The sequence below is a fragment of the Saccharomyces paradoxus genome, assembly GCF_002079055.1.
Source record: "Saccharomyces paradoxus strain CBS432 chromosome XII sequence".
Classification (NCBI taxonomy): domain Eukaryota; kingdom Fungi; phylum Ascomycota; class Saccharomycetes; order Saccharomycetales; family Saccharomycetaceae; genus Saccharomyces; species Saccharomyces paradoxus.
In genome coordinates, this window is record NC_047498.1 from 243896 (window position 1) to 258071 (window position 14176).

General features: G+C 38.6%; 10 protein-coding genes across 10 annotated transcripts; 7 read left to right on the top strand and 3 right to left on the bottom strand.

Annotated features, from left to right (window-relative positions):
- Positions 1–259: 259 nt before the first annotated feature.
- ERG3 (C-5 sterol desaturase) lies at positions 260–1357 on the top strand (the record flags this gene model as incomplete). Its single annotated transcript, XM_033911942.1, has 1 exon — positions 260–1357. One exon carries the CDS (start codon positions 260–262, stop codon positions 1355–1357), a length of 1098 nt encoding a protein of 365 aa, XP_033767833.1.
- A 355-nt stretch (positions 1358–1712) lies between these two features.
- Positions 1713–4262, top strand: MNL2 (putative mannosidase MNL2; the record flags this gene model as incomplete). Its single annotated transcript, XM_033911943.1, has 1 exon — positions 1713–4262. The coding sequence occupies one exon, from the start codon at positions 1713–1715 to the stop codon at positions 4260–4262; it is 2550 nt and encodes an 849-aa protein (XP_033767834.1).
- Positions 4263–4392: 130 nt separating this feature from the next.
- On the bottom strand, positions 4393–5802 carry SHM2 (glycine hydroxymethyltransferase SHM2; the record flags this gene model as incomplete). The annotated part of the gene is made up of 1 exon (XM_033911944.1): positions 4393–5802. The coding sequence occupies one exon, from the start codon at positions 5800–5802 to the stop codon at positions 4393–4395; it is 1410 nt and encodes a 469-aa protein (XP_033767835.1).
- A 345-nt stretch (positions 5803–6147) lies between these two features.
- On the bottom strand, positions 6148–6957 carry REX2 (Rex2p; the record flags this gene model as incomplete). The annotated part of the gene is made up of 1 exon (XM_033911945.1): positions 6148–6957. The coding sequence occupies one exon, from the start codon at positions 6955–6957 to the stop codon at positions 6148–6150; it is 810 nt and encodes a 269-aa protein (XP_033767836.1).
- Positions 6958–7389: 432 nt separating this feature from the next.
- FRS1 (phenylalanine--tRNA ligase subunit beta) lies at positions 7390–9177 on the top strand (the record flags this gene model as incomplete). The annotated part of the gene is made up of 1 exon (XM_033911946.1): positions 7390–9177. One exon carries the CDS (start codon positions 7390–7392, stop codon positions 9175–9177), a length of 1788 nt encoding a protein of 595 aa, XP_033767837.1.
- Positions 9178–9597: 420 nt separating this feature from the next.
- Positions 9598–10361, top strand: RPL22A (60S ribosomal protein eL22; the record flags this gene model as incomplete). Its single annotated transcript, XM_033911947.1, has 2 exons — positions 9598–9609; positions 10008–10361. 2 exons carry the CDS (start codon positions 9598–9600, stop codon positions 10359–10361), a joined length of 366 nt encoding a protein of 121 aa, XP_033767838.1.
- Positions 10362–10672: 311 nt separating this feature from the next.
- Positions 10673–11668, top strand: BMT6 (25S rRNA (uracil2843-N3)-methyltransferase; the record flags this gene model as incomplete). The annotated part of the gene is made up of 1 exon (XM_033911948.1): positions 10673–11668. The coding sequence occupies one exon, from the start codon at positions 10673–10675 to the stop codon at positions 11666–11668; it is 996 nt and encodes a 331-aa protein (XP_033767839.1).
- Positions 11669–11872: 204 nt separating this feature from the next.
- Positions 11873–12694, top strand: PER33 (Per33p; the record flags this gene model as incomplete). The annotated part of the gene is made up of 1 exon (XM_033911949.1): positions 11873–12694. The coding sequence occupies one exon, from the start codon at positions 11873–11875 to the stop codon at positions 12692–12694; it is 822 nt and encodes a 273-aa protein (XP_033767840.1).
- A 95-nt stretch (positions 12695–12789) lies between these two features.
- On the bottom strand, positions 12790–13335 carry SND2 (Snd2p; the record flags this gene model as incomplete). The annotated part of the gene is made up of 1 exon (XM_033911950.1): positions 12790–13335. One exon carries the CDS (start codon positions 13333–13335, stop codon positions 12790–12792), a length of 546 nt encoding a protein of 181 aa, XP_033767841.1.
- Positions 13336–13584: 249 nt separating this feature from the next.
- SPC3 (signal peptidase complex subunit SPC3) lies at positions 13585–14139 on the top strand (the record flags this gene model as incomplete). Its single annotated transcript, XM_033911951.1, has 1 exon — positions 13585–14139. One exon carries the CDS (start codon positions 13585–13587, stop codon positions 14137–14139), a length of 555 nt encoding a protein of 184 aa, XP_033767842.1.
- Between the last annotated feature and the right edge of the window lie 37 nt (positions 14140–14176).

Sequence of the window (14176 nt, forward strand, 5' to 3'; positions counted from 1 at the left end):
AAGTGGCACAATAGAAGGTGAAGAAGAACAGCAGGTGCATTGAAACCAAAGGTTCAGCAGCGATCGGGTATTGTTGTTGCTGCTATTATGTAACGGTCGAAAGCAACATCGCGGTATATATTAGACGAGCATTTCTATCTTTTCTTATCAATTAGTTCATTCATTGCATCTTGTCTGGTTGTTTGAACTGACTGCACAAGAGGTCAGTTTATTGCATTTACAAAAAAATAATATAAAAATATTCGTCTAGATTTAAGATATGGATTTGGTCTTGGAAGTCGCTGACCATTATGTCTTTGACGACTTGTACGCTAAAGTTCTGCCCACTACGCTGGCAGCCAATATTCCTGCCAAATGGCAGAATTTGTTAGGTTTGAACGGTGGGTTCAGCAATTCTACGATTTTGCAGGAGACTTTGAACTCCAAGAATGCTGTCAAAGAATGTAGGAAGTTCTACGGGCAGGTTCCATTCCTGTTTGATATGACAACGACGTCTTTTGCATCGCTTTTGCCCCGTTCCAGCATCTTGAGAGAATTTCTCTCACTATGGGTTATTGTTACGATCTTTGGTTTACTGCTTTACTTATTCACGGCTAGTCTCAGCTACGTCTTTGTCTTCGACAAGTCGATCTTCAACCATCCTCGTTACTTGAAGAATCAAATGGCAATGGAAATCAAGTTGGCTGTCAGTGCTATCCCATGGATGTCAATGTTGACAGCTCCATGGTTTGTCATGGAATTGAACGGTCACTCCAAACTTTACATGAAAATCGACTATGAAAACCACGGAGTAAGGAAGCTCATTATCGAGTACTTTACTTTCATCTTTTTCACGGATTGTGGTGTCTACTTAGCCCACAGATGGTTGCATTGGCCAAGAGTGTACCGTGCTCTGCACAAGCCTCATCACAAGTGGTTGGTCTGCACACCTTTCGCATCCCATTCTTTCCATCCTGTAGACGGGTTTTTGCAATCCATTTCGTACCACATTTACCCATTGATTCTACCATTACACAAGGTTTCTTATTTGATTCTGTTCACTTTTGTTAACTTCTGGACTGTCATGATCCATGATGGTCAATACCTATCAAACAATCCTGCCGTGAACGGTACTGCGTGCCACACGGTCCACCATTTGTACTTCAACTACAACTACGGTCAGTTCACCACACTATGGGATAGACTAGGTGGCTCTTACCGTAGACCCGATGACTCATTGTTTGATCCTAAATTAAGAGACTCTAAGGAGACCTGGGATGCCCAAGTTAAGGAAGTCGAACATTTCATCAAGGAGGTCGAAGGTGATGATAATGACAGAGTTTACGAAAACGATCCAAATACCAAGAAAAATAACTGAACACAGTTTTTTTTTGTTTGTCTCATAAATCTTTTTTTTTTTTCTTTCACGTTCAAGAACTTTCACACAACGAATAACATTTAAATATTTATATACACACATACACGTTTTAAGGTACGCATATCATTATGATGTACATCTCATTTATTTGCAATCTGCGCTGTTCGTATATTAGATTTTTTGCGCCCATTTAATGGCTCTTTTTCCTAATCTAGTGAAAAAAAAAATAGAGAATCGAAGAGTTGGAAAATTTGAGCACAGGCAAAAGGGAAGCTGAAAGCTTCGAAATGTTCAAAATTCAAGAGAAACGCAAATAGTATTAGAAAAAGCACCATTACCCTATAAGCATAACCTTATGTCCATAGCACGATTAGTATACTCTCTTTTCAGAAGAGTACGATCGGTTCTCTTACTTTTCATTACCATATCGCTATTATTTTATTATACGTTCCAGAATGAAATCGACATCTTGAATTCGTATGCTTTAAACGATTCATTACCGTCTATAAACAATTATGAGCACAACATAGAGGACTCTTCGAAGCTGGATTCTCCAGACCCATATTCAGTCAGTTCTGATCGAATAGCCACTGACAAGGAAAACAGCAATGTCGTTGTGGATTTGTCAGATCCAGCTACGTTAAGAGAAAAAAACAAGTACTTCCCCTTGCTCTTAAGGGAATCGTCTGACCAGATTGGTTCGAATTTGCCAATTTCGTCTCTGTTGACATATAAGGAAAAGTATCCCGTCTTGTTTGAATACTCATCACCTTCTCTAGCTCCTATAAGCCAGAATGACATTCATAAAATACAGCCGACAATGCAATTACCTCCAGATAGTGACATGATAAAACAGATAAAGGACATCTTCATGAAATCATGGGACCAAGAACAGTTGCTTCTAAAAAGTAACCTAAGAAGGGAATCCACTTGGCCCATAGAACTAACTGATTCTTTAGATACGTTGTATCTATGCGGTGAAACGAAACTTTTCCAAGATTCCGTTAATATAATAGAAGATTTTGACTTTCGAGTACCCCCGTCAGCAATGGAAATAATTGATATCCCTGACATCACTACTCGTGTCCTAGAAGGGTTACTTTCTGCTTACGAATTATCAATGGATAAAAGATTACTTAACAAAGCAAAACAAGTTGCCGATTTCATATTAAGATCGTTTGATACCCCTAATAGAATCCCCATTTTGAAATATTTTTGGAAATCTGATCTGAGAAACAGATTTCCAGACCGTACTGCTCCATCAGGTCAATTGACCACTATGTCACTCGCTTTTATTAGGTTGTCACAGTTAACCCGCTTGAGTAAGTATTTTGACGCTGTAGAAAGAGTTTTCACCACTATACGTCAATCGTATAACGAATTTGACGTGGATTTTATGTTACCTGACGTTGTTGATGCTTCTGGTTGCCAGTTATTAACTCAAGAGGAAATTGAAAATGGTGCACACATAAAGGGATCCAGCATCATGAAAAGTATTAATGAAAATTTCAAGTTCGTGCACTGTCAGCAGTTAGGGAAATTCTTAAAGCCTCCGATAAATGAGAACAACCTTCAGACACAATCTCAATACCAGGCTTATGGAATTAATGAAAAAACGGTGCCAATTTTGGAGAATCTATTCAAAATTAATGATCTTTTCCAATCCTCTTACGATATCCTAGATGGTTCAAGCATAAATACTAATGCTGCCACGAGCGATCCCAATATCAACTCAGATGCAGAAGCTGGTGGCAAAATAATTGAGAAAAGAAACTTTAAAGACGGTACTAAAAAGGATTCGACAAAAAACATCCTAAGCGATAAATCAGTAATAGACTCGCAAATGTTTTTTACAAATTTTATCAGTCACATTTTCAAATTTATGACGTTTCAACCGATGTTCCCCAAGCAATCGGGAAACAAAAGGGTGAAATTTCTAAATTCCATTTTAACAAAATCTCAATTCATGCCCGCAACTAACGAGTTAGATGTCACCATAAGAAGATCTTACGATGTGTCATCAAACTCATGCAGACTCGGCGGCATTCTAGGTTTAAGTTCACGTATTCCCCACCACGGCGGAACCAACAGCAAGTACATTTTACCATCGTCATTATTGGAAATGAGCGAAATAATAACACAAAGTTGTTTTGCGCTAATGAAGGAGTTCGACGGGCTGATCCCTCAAAGATTTGAATTGGATCCATGCGCTGATGGGACTAATGAGAATTGTGAGTTTGACGGTGAAGCTAAATCGCGAATGATTGTCAACGGCGAATATGAGACCTTTGAAAATGACCAGGTTGTCGGGATCAAAGTTTCGAATTATGGTAGAGGTGGGAGTGGTGAGAAAGCTAAGAGAAATTTAATAGTCAGAAATGGGGTAACAGAGACTCAAAACACTAAAGATGATACGGTTGAAAACGCGAAATCCGTTACTGCAATAGACGGCGGCGAAATAACACAGATACGTAGGGTTTTTACGCTTGGTAAGAATATCAAACCGCACGTTACAACAGACGATATTGTGGATTCTCAGTGGAAAAACCATCCGGACTGGCCGTTTTGGGTAAACAAAGTGGAATCCAGAAGATTACTGGATTCGAATCTGATCGAATCTATATTCTATATGTACAGAATTAGCGGAGAACAAAAATGGAGAAGCATGGGTAAGCAGTCATTTGGAATTTTAATACAAGAATTGATGAAGCTAAACAGTGGTGCCAAAGGATTATGGCAAGTGAAGGAATTTTACGAAAACGGCGAAAAGGTGAACAGTTATTTACCTAGCTATTGGTTCTCCAGAACATTGAAATATTACTTGCTATTATTTAGCGATGGTGATGAGGTTTGCCTAGACAAATTTATCCTAACTCAAGGAGGCCATATAATCAAAAAGAAATGAAGTTAACGTTAGAAATATCGTACGCACATACATACATACACGTACATATATACATAATGAGAAGAGGAGAAAATGAATACTTATACAGTAATGTTTATTTTTGGAATTAAGTTTTGTTGTGATGATTATTTCACACAGCCAATGGGTATTCGCCAGCCCAGTCGTAAATTTCCTTTTTCCAAGTGGTCAAAACATCAGAGCCTTCGTCAACCTTGGCTTTAAAGTCCTTTAATCTACAAGCATCCTTTGGCAAACTTTGTTGAACTTGTTGAGCGAATTCGACAGCCTTGTTAATGTATTGAACAATTCTGTGGAAATCTTCTTCACCCATTCCTCTGGTGGTCATGGCTGGAGCCCCAATACGGACACCACCTGGAACCAAAGCTGATTTATCACCTGGAATAGAGTTTTTGTTCAAAGCAATGTTAATCTTTTCACAAATGTATTCGACACGAGCACCATCAACACCCTTTTCTCTCAAGGATACTAAAACCATGTGAGAGTCGGTACCGTTGGAAACTAATCTGTAGCCCAAGTTCTTGAATTCGCTTTCCAAAGCCTTGGCATTCTTCAAGACTTGAGTTTGGTATTCTTTGAATTCTGGGGTAGCAGCTTGCTTCAAAGCAGTAGCCAAAGCAGCAATTGTATGATTGTGTGGACCACCTTGGTGACCTGGGAAAACAGAAAAGTTAATTGGGTTTTCCAAATCGTATAGAACTTCTTTACCAGTCTTAGGGTTGATAGATCTCACACCTCTTCTGAAGAAAATCATAGCACCACGAGGACCTCTCAAAGACTTATGAGTAGTGGTGGTAACGATATCAGCGTATTCGAAAGGAGATGGGATGACACCTGCGGCGATCAAACCGGAAATATGGGCCATGTCCACCATCAAGTAGGCACCACATTTGTCAGCAATTTCTCTCATTCTCTTGTAGTCAATTAAACGACAGTAAGCTGAAGTACCAGCCACAAGAACCTTTGGTCTATATAGAATGGCGTTCTTTTCTAAGGTATCGTAGTCGATAATACCGGTTTCTGGGTTAACTCTGTATGGGAAAGATTCAAAGTATGTGGAAACAGCAGAAATTTTTCTGTTTTCAGTAGCGTAACCGTGAGACAAATGGCCACCATCTGGCAAGTATAGACCCATCAATCTTTCATGAGGCTTCATAATAGCTTGGTAAACTTGCAAATTAGCAGGAGAGCCAGATAGAGTTTGGACGTTAACACCCCATTTGTCAGGAGTAACGTGGAAGGCTTTCAAAGCTCTTTGTTGACATAGAATTTCCATTCTGTCAATGTGTTCGTTACCACCGTAGTAACGGGCACCTGGATAACCTTCAGAGTATTTGTTGGATAATGGAGTTCCAAGGGCGTCGAAAACAGAGGTGGAGGTGAAGTTTTCAGAAGCAATCAAATCGATGGAGTGCTTTTGTCTTTCAATTTCATCCTTGATGATAGAGTCGACTTCAGGGTCGGTGTCGACCAAATGAGAGGTGATCAACTTGTGATGAGCGTCGGATAGAGTGTAGGGCATGGTAAGAAGTGTTCAGTCTAAGCTGTTGTGGTTTGCTATGGGGTAGTATCTTTCGTAGGAGTTACTACAAAAAGGAAAGATGACTGAAACGTAAAGTAAGGGAAGCAAGCTCTGCATTATATATAAAACAAGTTGAAGAAGACTCATGGTTGGTCTAAGATGATTATGAATTTAAAAATTATACAGAGTAAAAACGACACAAGCGAGAAACGAGAAACTCAAGAGATAGAGTCAAACCTTTATGGCCAAAGCAACCTGAAAGGGTCATTTTGGACCAGGAGTCATGTTTCGTGTGTGAAATATTGTGAAAAATTTCACTTCCTTTTTCTTTTTTTTTTTTTCACATTAAAAATCGGTGCGTTGTCTTTTCAAAGATGAGGTAGATGAAGATGGTGACTCCGGCTGCTCAGGCCCGATTGACTCGACCGACTCTGTCTCCTGTGGTGGCTTCAAGTAGTTGTCCATATACCATTGCAATTGGGCTATGCTCTCTTTGATGTCACTGTAAGCAGTGTGGGCAGCTTCTTTCTTTGGATTACGTGCTTGTAGAGCGGGATTGTGTCTACGGGCAACTTCCATGATGCTGCTGACGTCAATTATTCTGTAAAAGAGATGATCGATGACCTTGGGAAACTCGCGGACCATGAACAAACGGTCCATATGCACACTGTTGCCTGCCAGGACGCCGACGTTTTTATCTGGAATGTAACGCTGGATGTACTCGAGCAGCTCGTCTTCTACCTGGGCCAAGGTCTTGTCACTTGCCAAGACCTTGGCTGTGAGACCACTGTCGCCATGGTGCTCGATACACCACTGGTTCATTTTGTTCATCACCTCGGGACCATAGTGAATGACGCTCTCATAGTGCGACTCCCCTTGGCCATCGGCCGCTTTGACGGGCGTCAGATGTCCATCGGTGATGATGCAACAGATCTCGATAATTCTGTCATTTACGTGGTCCAGGCCAGTCATCTCGCAGTCGATCCAGACCAGGGGTTTAAACAGCTTGGTTTTAGGTTCGGGTGTTTGTGCCATTGATTGCAGGTTTTCAATGGTTCGAGGTCGTAAGTACTGTGAAATGGATCTTTTGTACAGCAGAAGGAGGCCGGGTCGGGTGCGTGCTATGGTTCTTGCCGGAAACAGTAACCACTTCATCTTGATCTCTTCTATTTATTTGTGAAAGTTCCTTTTCTTTTTTTCTATTTTCTTTGCAAATTGAAAAGTTCACACTGATTTTTTATTAGTTCTTGAGTGCCCAACTTCGAAAGGGAAAAAGAAACACCCCAAAGGAGTGCGAGTATATATAAGGCTCGAATTGTATGCATGTGCATTTATTCGGTGGCTGTTATTGGAGCTGGGCCTGTAAGATTGTCCCAGATGACTACAACCCTTGTATAAAAGTACATCTTCTTGGTTCTTTATCACAACACACGAGGTGACCGATTTGTTTAAAATCAGCACTAAAAAAGAAAGGAAAATTGAAGGAAATGAAAAATTTTCAATGGATTTCTCGAAAGCCTGGAGTTAGTCAAAGGTTCTAAGAACAGGGCAGAATAGCATACCACACATCAATAACACCGAGCCAGCATGCCTACCGTCTCCGTGAACAAGCAGCAATTATTTGATCTTCTAGGCAAAAACTACACCTCCCAAGAGTTCGACGAATTATGTTTTGAATTCGGTATGGAAATGGACGAGGATACCACAGAAGAGGCCTTGAAAACTGGGGAAGAGCCGGAATTGAAGCTTGACATTAGTGCCAACCGTTACGATTTACTTTGTATCGAAGGTATTTCGCAGTCATTGAACGAATACTTGGAACGTAAAGAAAGACCTGACTATAAACTAAGTAAGCCATCCACTAAATTGATCATTGACAAATCAACGGAACAAATTAGACCTTTTGCTACGGCTGCCGTGTTGAGAAATATCAAGCTTAATGAAAAATCGTACGCTTCTTTTATTGCCTTGCAAGATAAACTACATGCCAATCTTTGTAGAAACAGAAGTTTGGTTGCCATGGGTACTCATGATTTGGATTCCATTGAAGGTCCATTCCATTACAGAGCCCTACCACCAAAGGACATCAAGTTCGTACCATTGAATCAAGCCCAGGAGTTTACCGGTGACAAATTGATCGAGTTTTATAAATCTCCAGAACAGAAAAACAACATAGGAAAATACGTTCACATTATTGAGGATTCCCCAGTCTTCCCAGTCATTATGGACAGCAAAGACCGTGTTTGCTCCTTGCCACCATTGATCAATAGTGAACATTCAAAGATCTCTGTGGACACCCGCAACATTTTGATTGATATTACCGCAACCGATAAGACGAAAGCTGAAATTGTTTTGAATATATTAACTACGATGTTTTCACGTTATTGTGACGAACCATTCACAGTCGAACCTGTAGAAATTGTCTCTGAACACAACGGGCAATCGCGCTTGGCGCCAAACTTCAACAATAGAATTATGGATGTCTCCATTAAGTACATCAACTCCTGTCTTGGCCTAGATCAATCCGCCGATGAAATCGCTCATTGTTTAAAGAAGATGTCGTTACACGCCGTTCAAGCAAAGGAGGACAAGGACATCTTACACGTTGACATTCCGGTAACTAGACCAGACATTTTACACGCCTGTGATATAATGGAAGATGCCGCTGTCGGTTATGGTTTCAACAATTTGCCAAAGGGTGAAAAACTGTCCAACGCCAACTTCATCGCGAAACCATTACCAATCAACAAGGTTTCTGACATTTTCAGAATTGCATCCTCTCAAGCCACATGGGTCGAAGTTCTACCATTGACCTTATGTTCACACGATGAAAACTTTAAATTTTTAAGACAATCTGACAACAATGATTTAGCTGTCAAATTGGCCAACCCAAAAACTTTGGAATACCAAGTTGTTAGAACCACTTTATTGCCAGGTATTCTGAAAACTGTCAAGGAAAACAGAAAGCATTCCTTACCAATAAAAGTCTTTGAAACTGGTGATGTTGTCTTCAAAGACGAAAAACTAGAAAGGAAGGCTTACAATGAACGTCACTGGGCTGCAATTTACGTAGGTAAAAATTCTGGATTTGAAATTATTCAAGGATTATTGGGTAAAATCATGCAAACTTTTAGAACAGAGTGGATTGCTGACTACGGTGCTGCCGCTTCTGGCAGAGGCTACTGGATTGAAGAAGACGATTCTGTGAAAACCTACTTCCCAGGTAGAGGCGCCAAGGTTATGTTCAGATCCAAAGAAGGTGCTGAGCCAAAGCAAATTGGTCACTTGGGTGTCTTGCATCCTGAAGTCATGATGAATTTCGACGTTCCATTCGCTGCATCCTTCGTAGAGGTTAATGCCGAAGTCTTCCTATAATGTAATGTTCTAAAAAAATTTCACTGATTTTATAAAACATATATAGATAGATAGGTATATATATATATATCTATATATAGAAATACACTAAAGTTTACTATGTTCTGTGTAAATATTACTGCCCTTTCTGAGTAAATGCATTTACTTAACCTTCGGAGACAGCTTTTTTTGCAGAACATCAGTACATTTAAGATATACATCCATACATTTATGCTTGCTTTTTCTCTTCCCTCCTCTCTGCGCGTTTCTTTTGAAGAAATCCTCAGACTGCCACGCACAATTTTGCCGAGAGATTTCCAAAAAATTTCAAACTATTATTCAGCTACATACCATATGAACTTTGATAATTGAGATATACGACTTTACCTTTTCTTTACTAATATCAAATTAAAAATAACCAAAACAACAGATTAAGAAACAATGGCCCCAAACGTATGATACATTAATGGAATCCGCACCCGATTACGAAGTCTATGTTTTACTGTTATTGTAATGATCGATTGCACGCGAGTAACAAGGAAAGAAAGTACAACCAAAAAAATAAAAAAAAGTAAATTGTAAGAAATGAAGAAGCGTCTATGTGTTTAGTTGCTTTTCTGTATTTTAAAAATTCACTGACTTGAACATTGAACCCTATATCGACTCCCTTACCTTCTTTTTGTCCGTTTCTGAATGTTCTTTTTGTTTGAGGTTCTCATATGTGATTGTTAATAGCAGTAGGCAACTTTGTGGTCTCGGGATGAAAAAAAATCATGGAATATTCGTTTTTTACTAACAGTACTATTCTGGAAATTTTTATTAATTTTCAAACTTTAAATTTTTTGGTATAGACTTCCAGAAAGCAAAAGATTGCCAAGACCTTTACCGTCGATGTCTCTTCTCCAACTGAAAACGGTGTCTTCGACCCAGCTTCCTACGCTAAGTACTTGATCGACCACATCAAGGTCGACGGTGCTATTGGTAACTTGGGTAACGCTGTCACTGTCACTGAAGATGGTACCGTTGTTACTGTTGTTTCCACCGCCAAGTTCTCTGGTAAGTATTTGAAGTACTTAACAAAGAAGTACTTGAAGAAGAACCAATTGAGAGACTGGATCAGATTTGTCTCTACCAAGACCAACGAATACAGATTGGCCTTCTACCAAGTCACTCCAGAAGAAGACGAAGAAGAAGACGAAGAATAGATTCATTAATATTATTTTAAATAGAGCATAATTTTTGTATAATTAAAATCTTCTAAACCTAATAAATATATTTAGTGAATGTGATTCGAAGTCTAAAAGAAAGAAATTCAGTGAGTCCTTTCTGCATTCTTTTTTTTTTTTTTTTTTTTTTTTTTTGAATTTAAATGCATCTCATCTCAGGGTCTCTTTTTGCACGTTTTATACAGACATTGCTTATGAGCTGCGTTTTCCTTTTAATTTATTAAGCATTTTTTAAATATATATCTAAACTTTTGTACAGAATCGTTACTCGTCCAAAGTTCCCAATCAATATGAATCCCAAAAGAGTCGCCCAATTGCCCGTTCACAATGAATCTACGCTGTCACCACAGGAAATAATCGATCTTTTTAAAATAACATTCTTAGAAGAGCTATATCCGAAAGATCAAGACGATGAAGAGTCGCCATTAATTGAGCAAATACAGGTGGTCAAATCTGACCTTTATAACAGAGATTATAATGCTGCTTTCAATAGCGTATCGAAAAGAATAGCGTATTGCTGTCGTTGGTCACCGTCCAGGGCAACAGGTTACGCTTCAGTATTTGCACATTTCCCTGAGCTTCTGAAGATTATCAGATGCGAAATTGCTGATAAGGACTCAAACGTGCTATGTATTGGTGGTGGTGCTGGTGGCGAGCTAGTTGCATTAGCAAGCATATTCACTTTATCTAGAGATTTCTCCTCTAAATTTGCCTCTGCTTTGAAAATAGACAATGAAGTAAACAGAAAACCAAGAGCTTTAAACATAGAACTAGTAGACATCGCTGATTGGTCCACAGTTGTTGAAAGGCTAACGGCAACAATAAAATCGAAATGGCTATACGATGGTTCAGAAGCAGAATCATTCAACGTTAACTATACCCATAAAGACTGCCTACAAATGACAGAACCACAGGATATCAAGACATACCAAAGTCTCGACCTGATAACTCTGCTTTTTACTACAAATGAATTATTTACACAGAAAAAAGTGGAAAGTATTAAATTCCTACAACGGCTAAACGAGAACTGTGCCCCCGGTTGTCATCTTCTCATACTGGAAAGTGCAGGAAGCTATTCCCACATTACTATCAACAACAAGAAGTTCCCAATTCAATTTCTTATCGATACTATCTTAATAGGAAACAGAAAGGATAAAAGAACGACGGGTCCATGGTCACTAGTATCGGAGAACGACAGTATTTGGTACAGAATGGACCCCAAAATTGACTACTCGATTCCGTTGGAAAATATGCGCTTCTTTTACCGTCTTTATGTCAAGAATTAACAAGCTTTATGGTGATTTACTGCTCTCTTTCGATTGTTCTTTCTCGAAAAATTTAGAAAAATTTTTTTCTTCTTCTCATCCACACCGAAAAAAATACTAATAAGAGAGTTGAAAATTCGATTTCGAATCAGAAATAAAGAAGGGGCCACGAACAAAGAAGACTGATTTTGAATAATTGGAAAGAAAAGGTAGTATAAAACAAGTATGACAGTTCCCAGGAATCGTCCCATGGCGCCATTTGGCACCATCATTAAATCAAGAATAAAACAACCCCAGTTTTATTGGTTCATAGGCCATTTTTTAACAATCTTTAACTTTATACAATTTCATCTTTCAATCACGTCCAAACAAAACCAATTGTCATGCTATAGGAGATCATTATTCTACATATCCATCACATATGCCATTGTGCTTTACCAGTTTTTCAAAAGTGACCAGTTGAAGTTCAATTTTACGCTTTTGCGACAAGAGATCAAGAAATTGGATAATTTGCAGTATTTTGCCATGTTATTCATACTTTTTATTTTATCACAGTTCAACATCATAATCAGTGGCTCGTTATACAGCCCCGTTATCTTTTCAATCTTTCACTTCCTAAACTACTTCAAGGAAAACCTTTTGCCATTTTTGCCCTTGATACCACTTAATTTAAAAAATTTGTTGAACTCTAAAATTACAGTATTCATCCAAAACTACAATGGATTTTTCTTACAAATGGCCCAGGTATTTGAAATTATCTGCGGATTACGTGTGGGCCTCTTCCTAGTGCCCTTCAATTTGTTCCTGTTATTGGCAAGAAGAGCAAGCGTGTCGTTTGAGGTAGTGGGCACGACGTTGGCGGGGTTAACGTATGTATGGTTTTTCAAATTAAGGTACTTACAAAGTGAATCTATGAGACAGATATTTAAACAGTATGTTCTTAGGTTGGATGCATATGTCAGCCGTACTTTGCCCCCATACTGTGCCCGTCTATGGAACGGCTATAAGAATCTCGTCATGGCAGTGTTTTGGAAGATACCTGTGTAACAAAACATGCTCATTTTAAGTATATCTAAATATTATTTTGTATATACGTCTCTCTATAGAAAGCAAAAATATCAAAAACGCATGAAAATCTTCGTTTAACGATATTTATACTTGATTTTAGAGTCTCCGTCACCTCTCTTCTCTCTTTTCATCTGTCTTTTGGATTTAGATTGCCCTTCATTAGCGGTTTTTGAGCGATTATCTGCCTGAGTTTGTTGAGCGCCAGGCATGAACACGTTTTTAAGGCCGTATAACTTATAACCAGCGTAGATAGGACACAATAATAAACACCACCAAAATTTGAATGTCCTGAAAGCTATAATTCCAATGTTACCAAATAGTGATAGATAGATTAGATCAAAAAAATATGATATTAAATTTGTATCATCGTTCAAGTCTATACCTTGTTTTACTACGCGGTTACCATCATATTTGGGTTTACCAGATATCACAATGATATATATGGCAACAAACATAGGAACGTTCAAAGCCACCAGCTTAATCCATTGGCCAATTGTAGCCTTACGGGAAATTAATAGACGCACGATAGCCATCCCTAAAAACAAGGAAACTTGCTTGTATAAGCCCTGAATTATTTTTGAATTTGAGCTAGCTTGTTTCTTTCCTGCTTTCCCAGCCATTTTGCCAACACAAACTTAAACCACTGCCTTTTGTCTCTTCTTAAAGCCACACATATATATTACCTTTTTCTCATCTATTATCTTTTTTATTACGTTGAAATTTTTCATTCCAAAGGCGCAGAACGAAAGTCGAATAATTTTATGACGGTCGGTGGACGTGGAGAGAAGGTTATTGTTAAAGGCCTACTAATTTTCACTTTGAAAAGGATCTATATAGTTAGCTAGCATCGCCCCCACATCCCTAGAACGATGTTCTCTCTTGTCCAAAGATTTCAAAATGTATCAAACCAGGCCTTTTCAATGGGAATTCTAATGGTTGTATTTATCATGGCATCCTCATACTATCAATTGATCAATAATAACGCGTTCTCGATACCTAGTAACATCGATAACGTCAAAACGTTAATTAATGTTAGAACAAGTAGATATTTTGGCTCACAAAGGGGCAAGGCAAAGGAAAATATGAAAATTAAGTTTGACCTAAATACTGATCTCACTCCCCTTTTCAATTGGAATACAAAACAAGTATTTGTCTATTTAACTGCCGAGTATAACAGTACTGAAAAAATAACCAGCGAGGTAACATTTTGGGATAAGATCATAAAAAGCAAAGATGATGCGGTGATTGATGTGAACGATCTAAAATCCAAATATTCTATTTGGGATATTGAAGATAGAAAATTCGAAGGTAAAGATCTAGTTTTCAAGTTACACTGGAATGTCCAACCGTGGGTAGGCCTGCTAACTTATGGCGAATCGGTGGGTAATTATACACTGACCGTGGAAAATAAAGACGAAGTTTAAACTAATTATTGTGTACTAATCTTTGCTCTCTCACTTT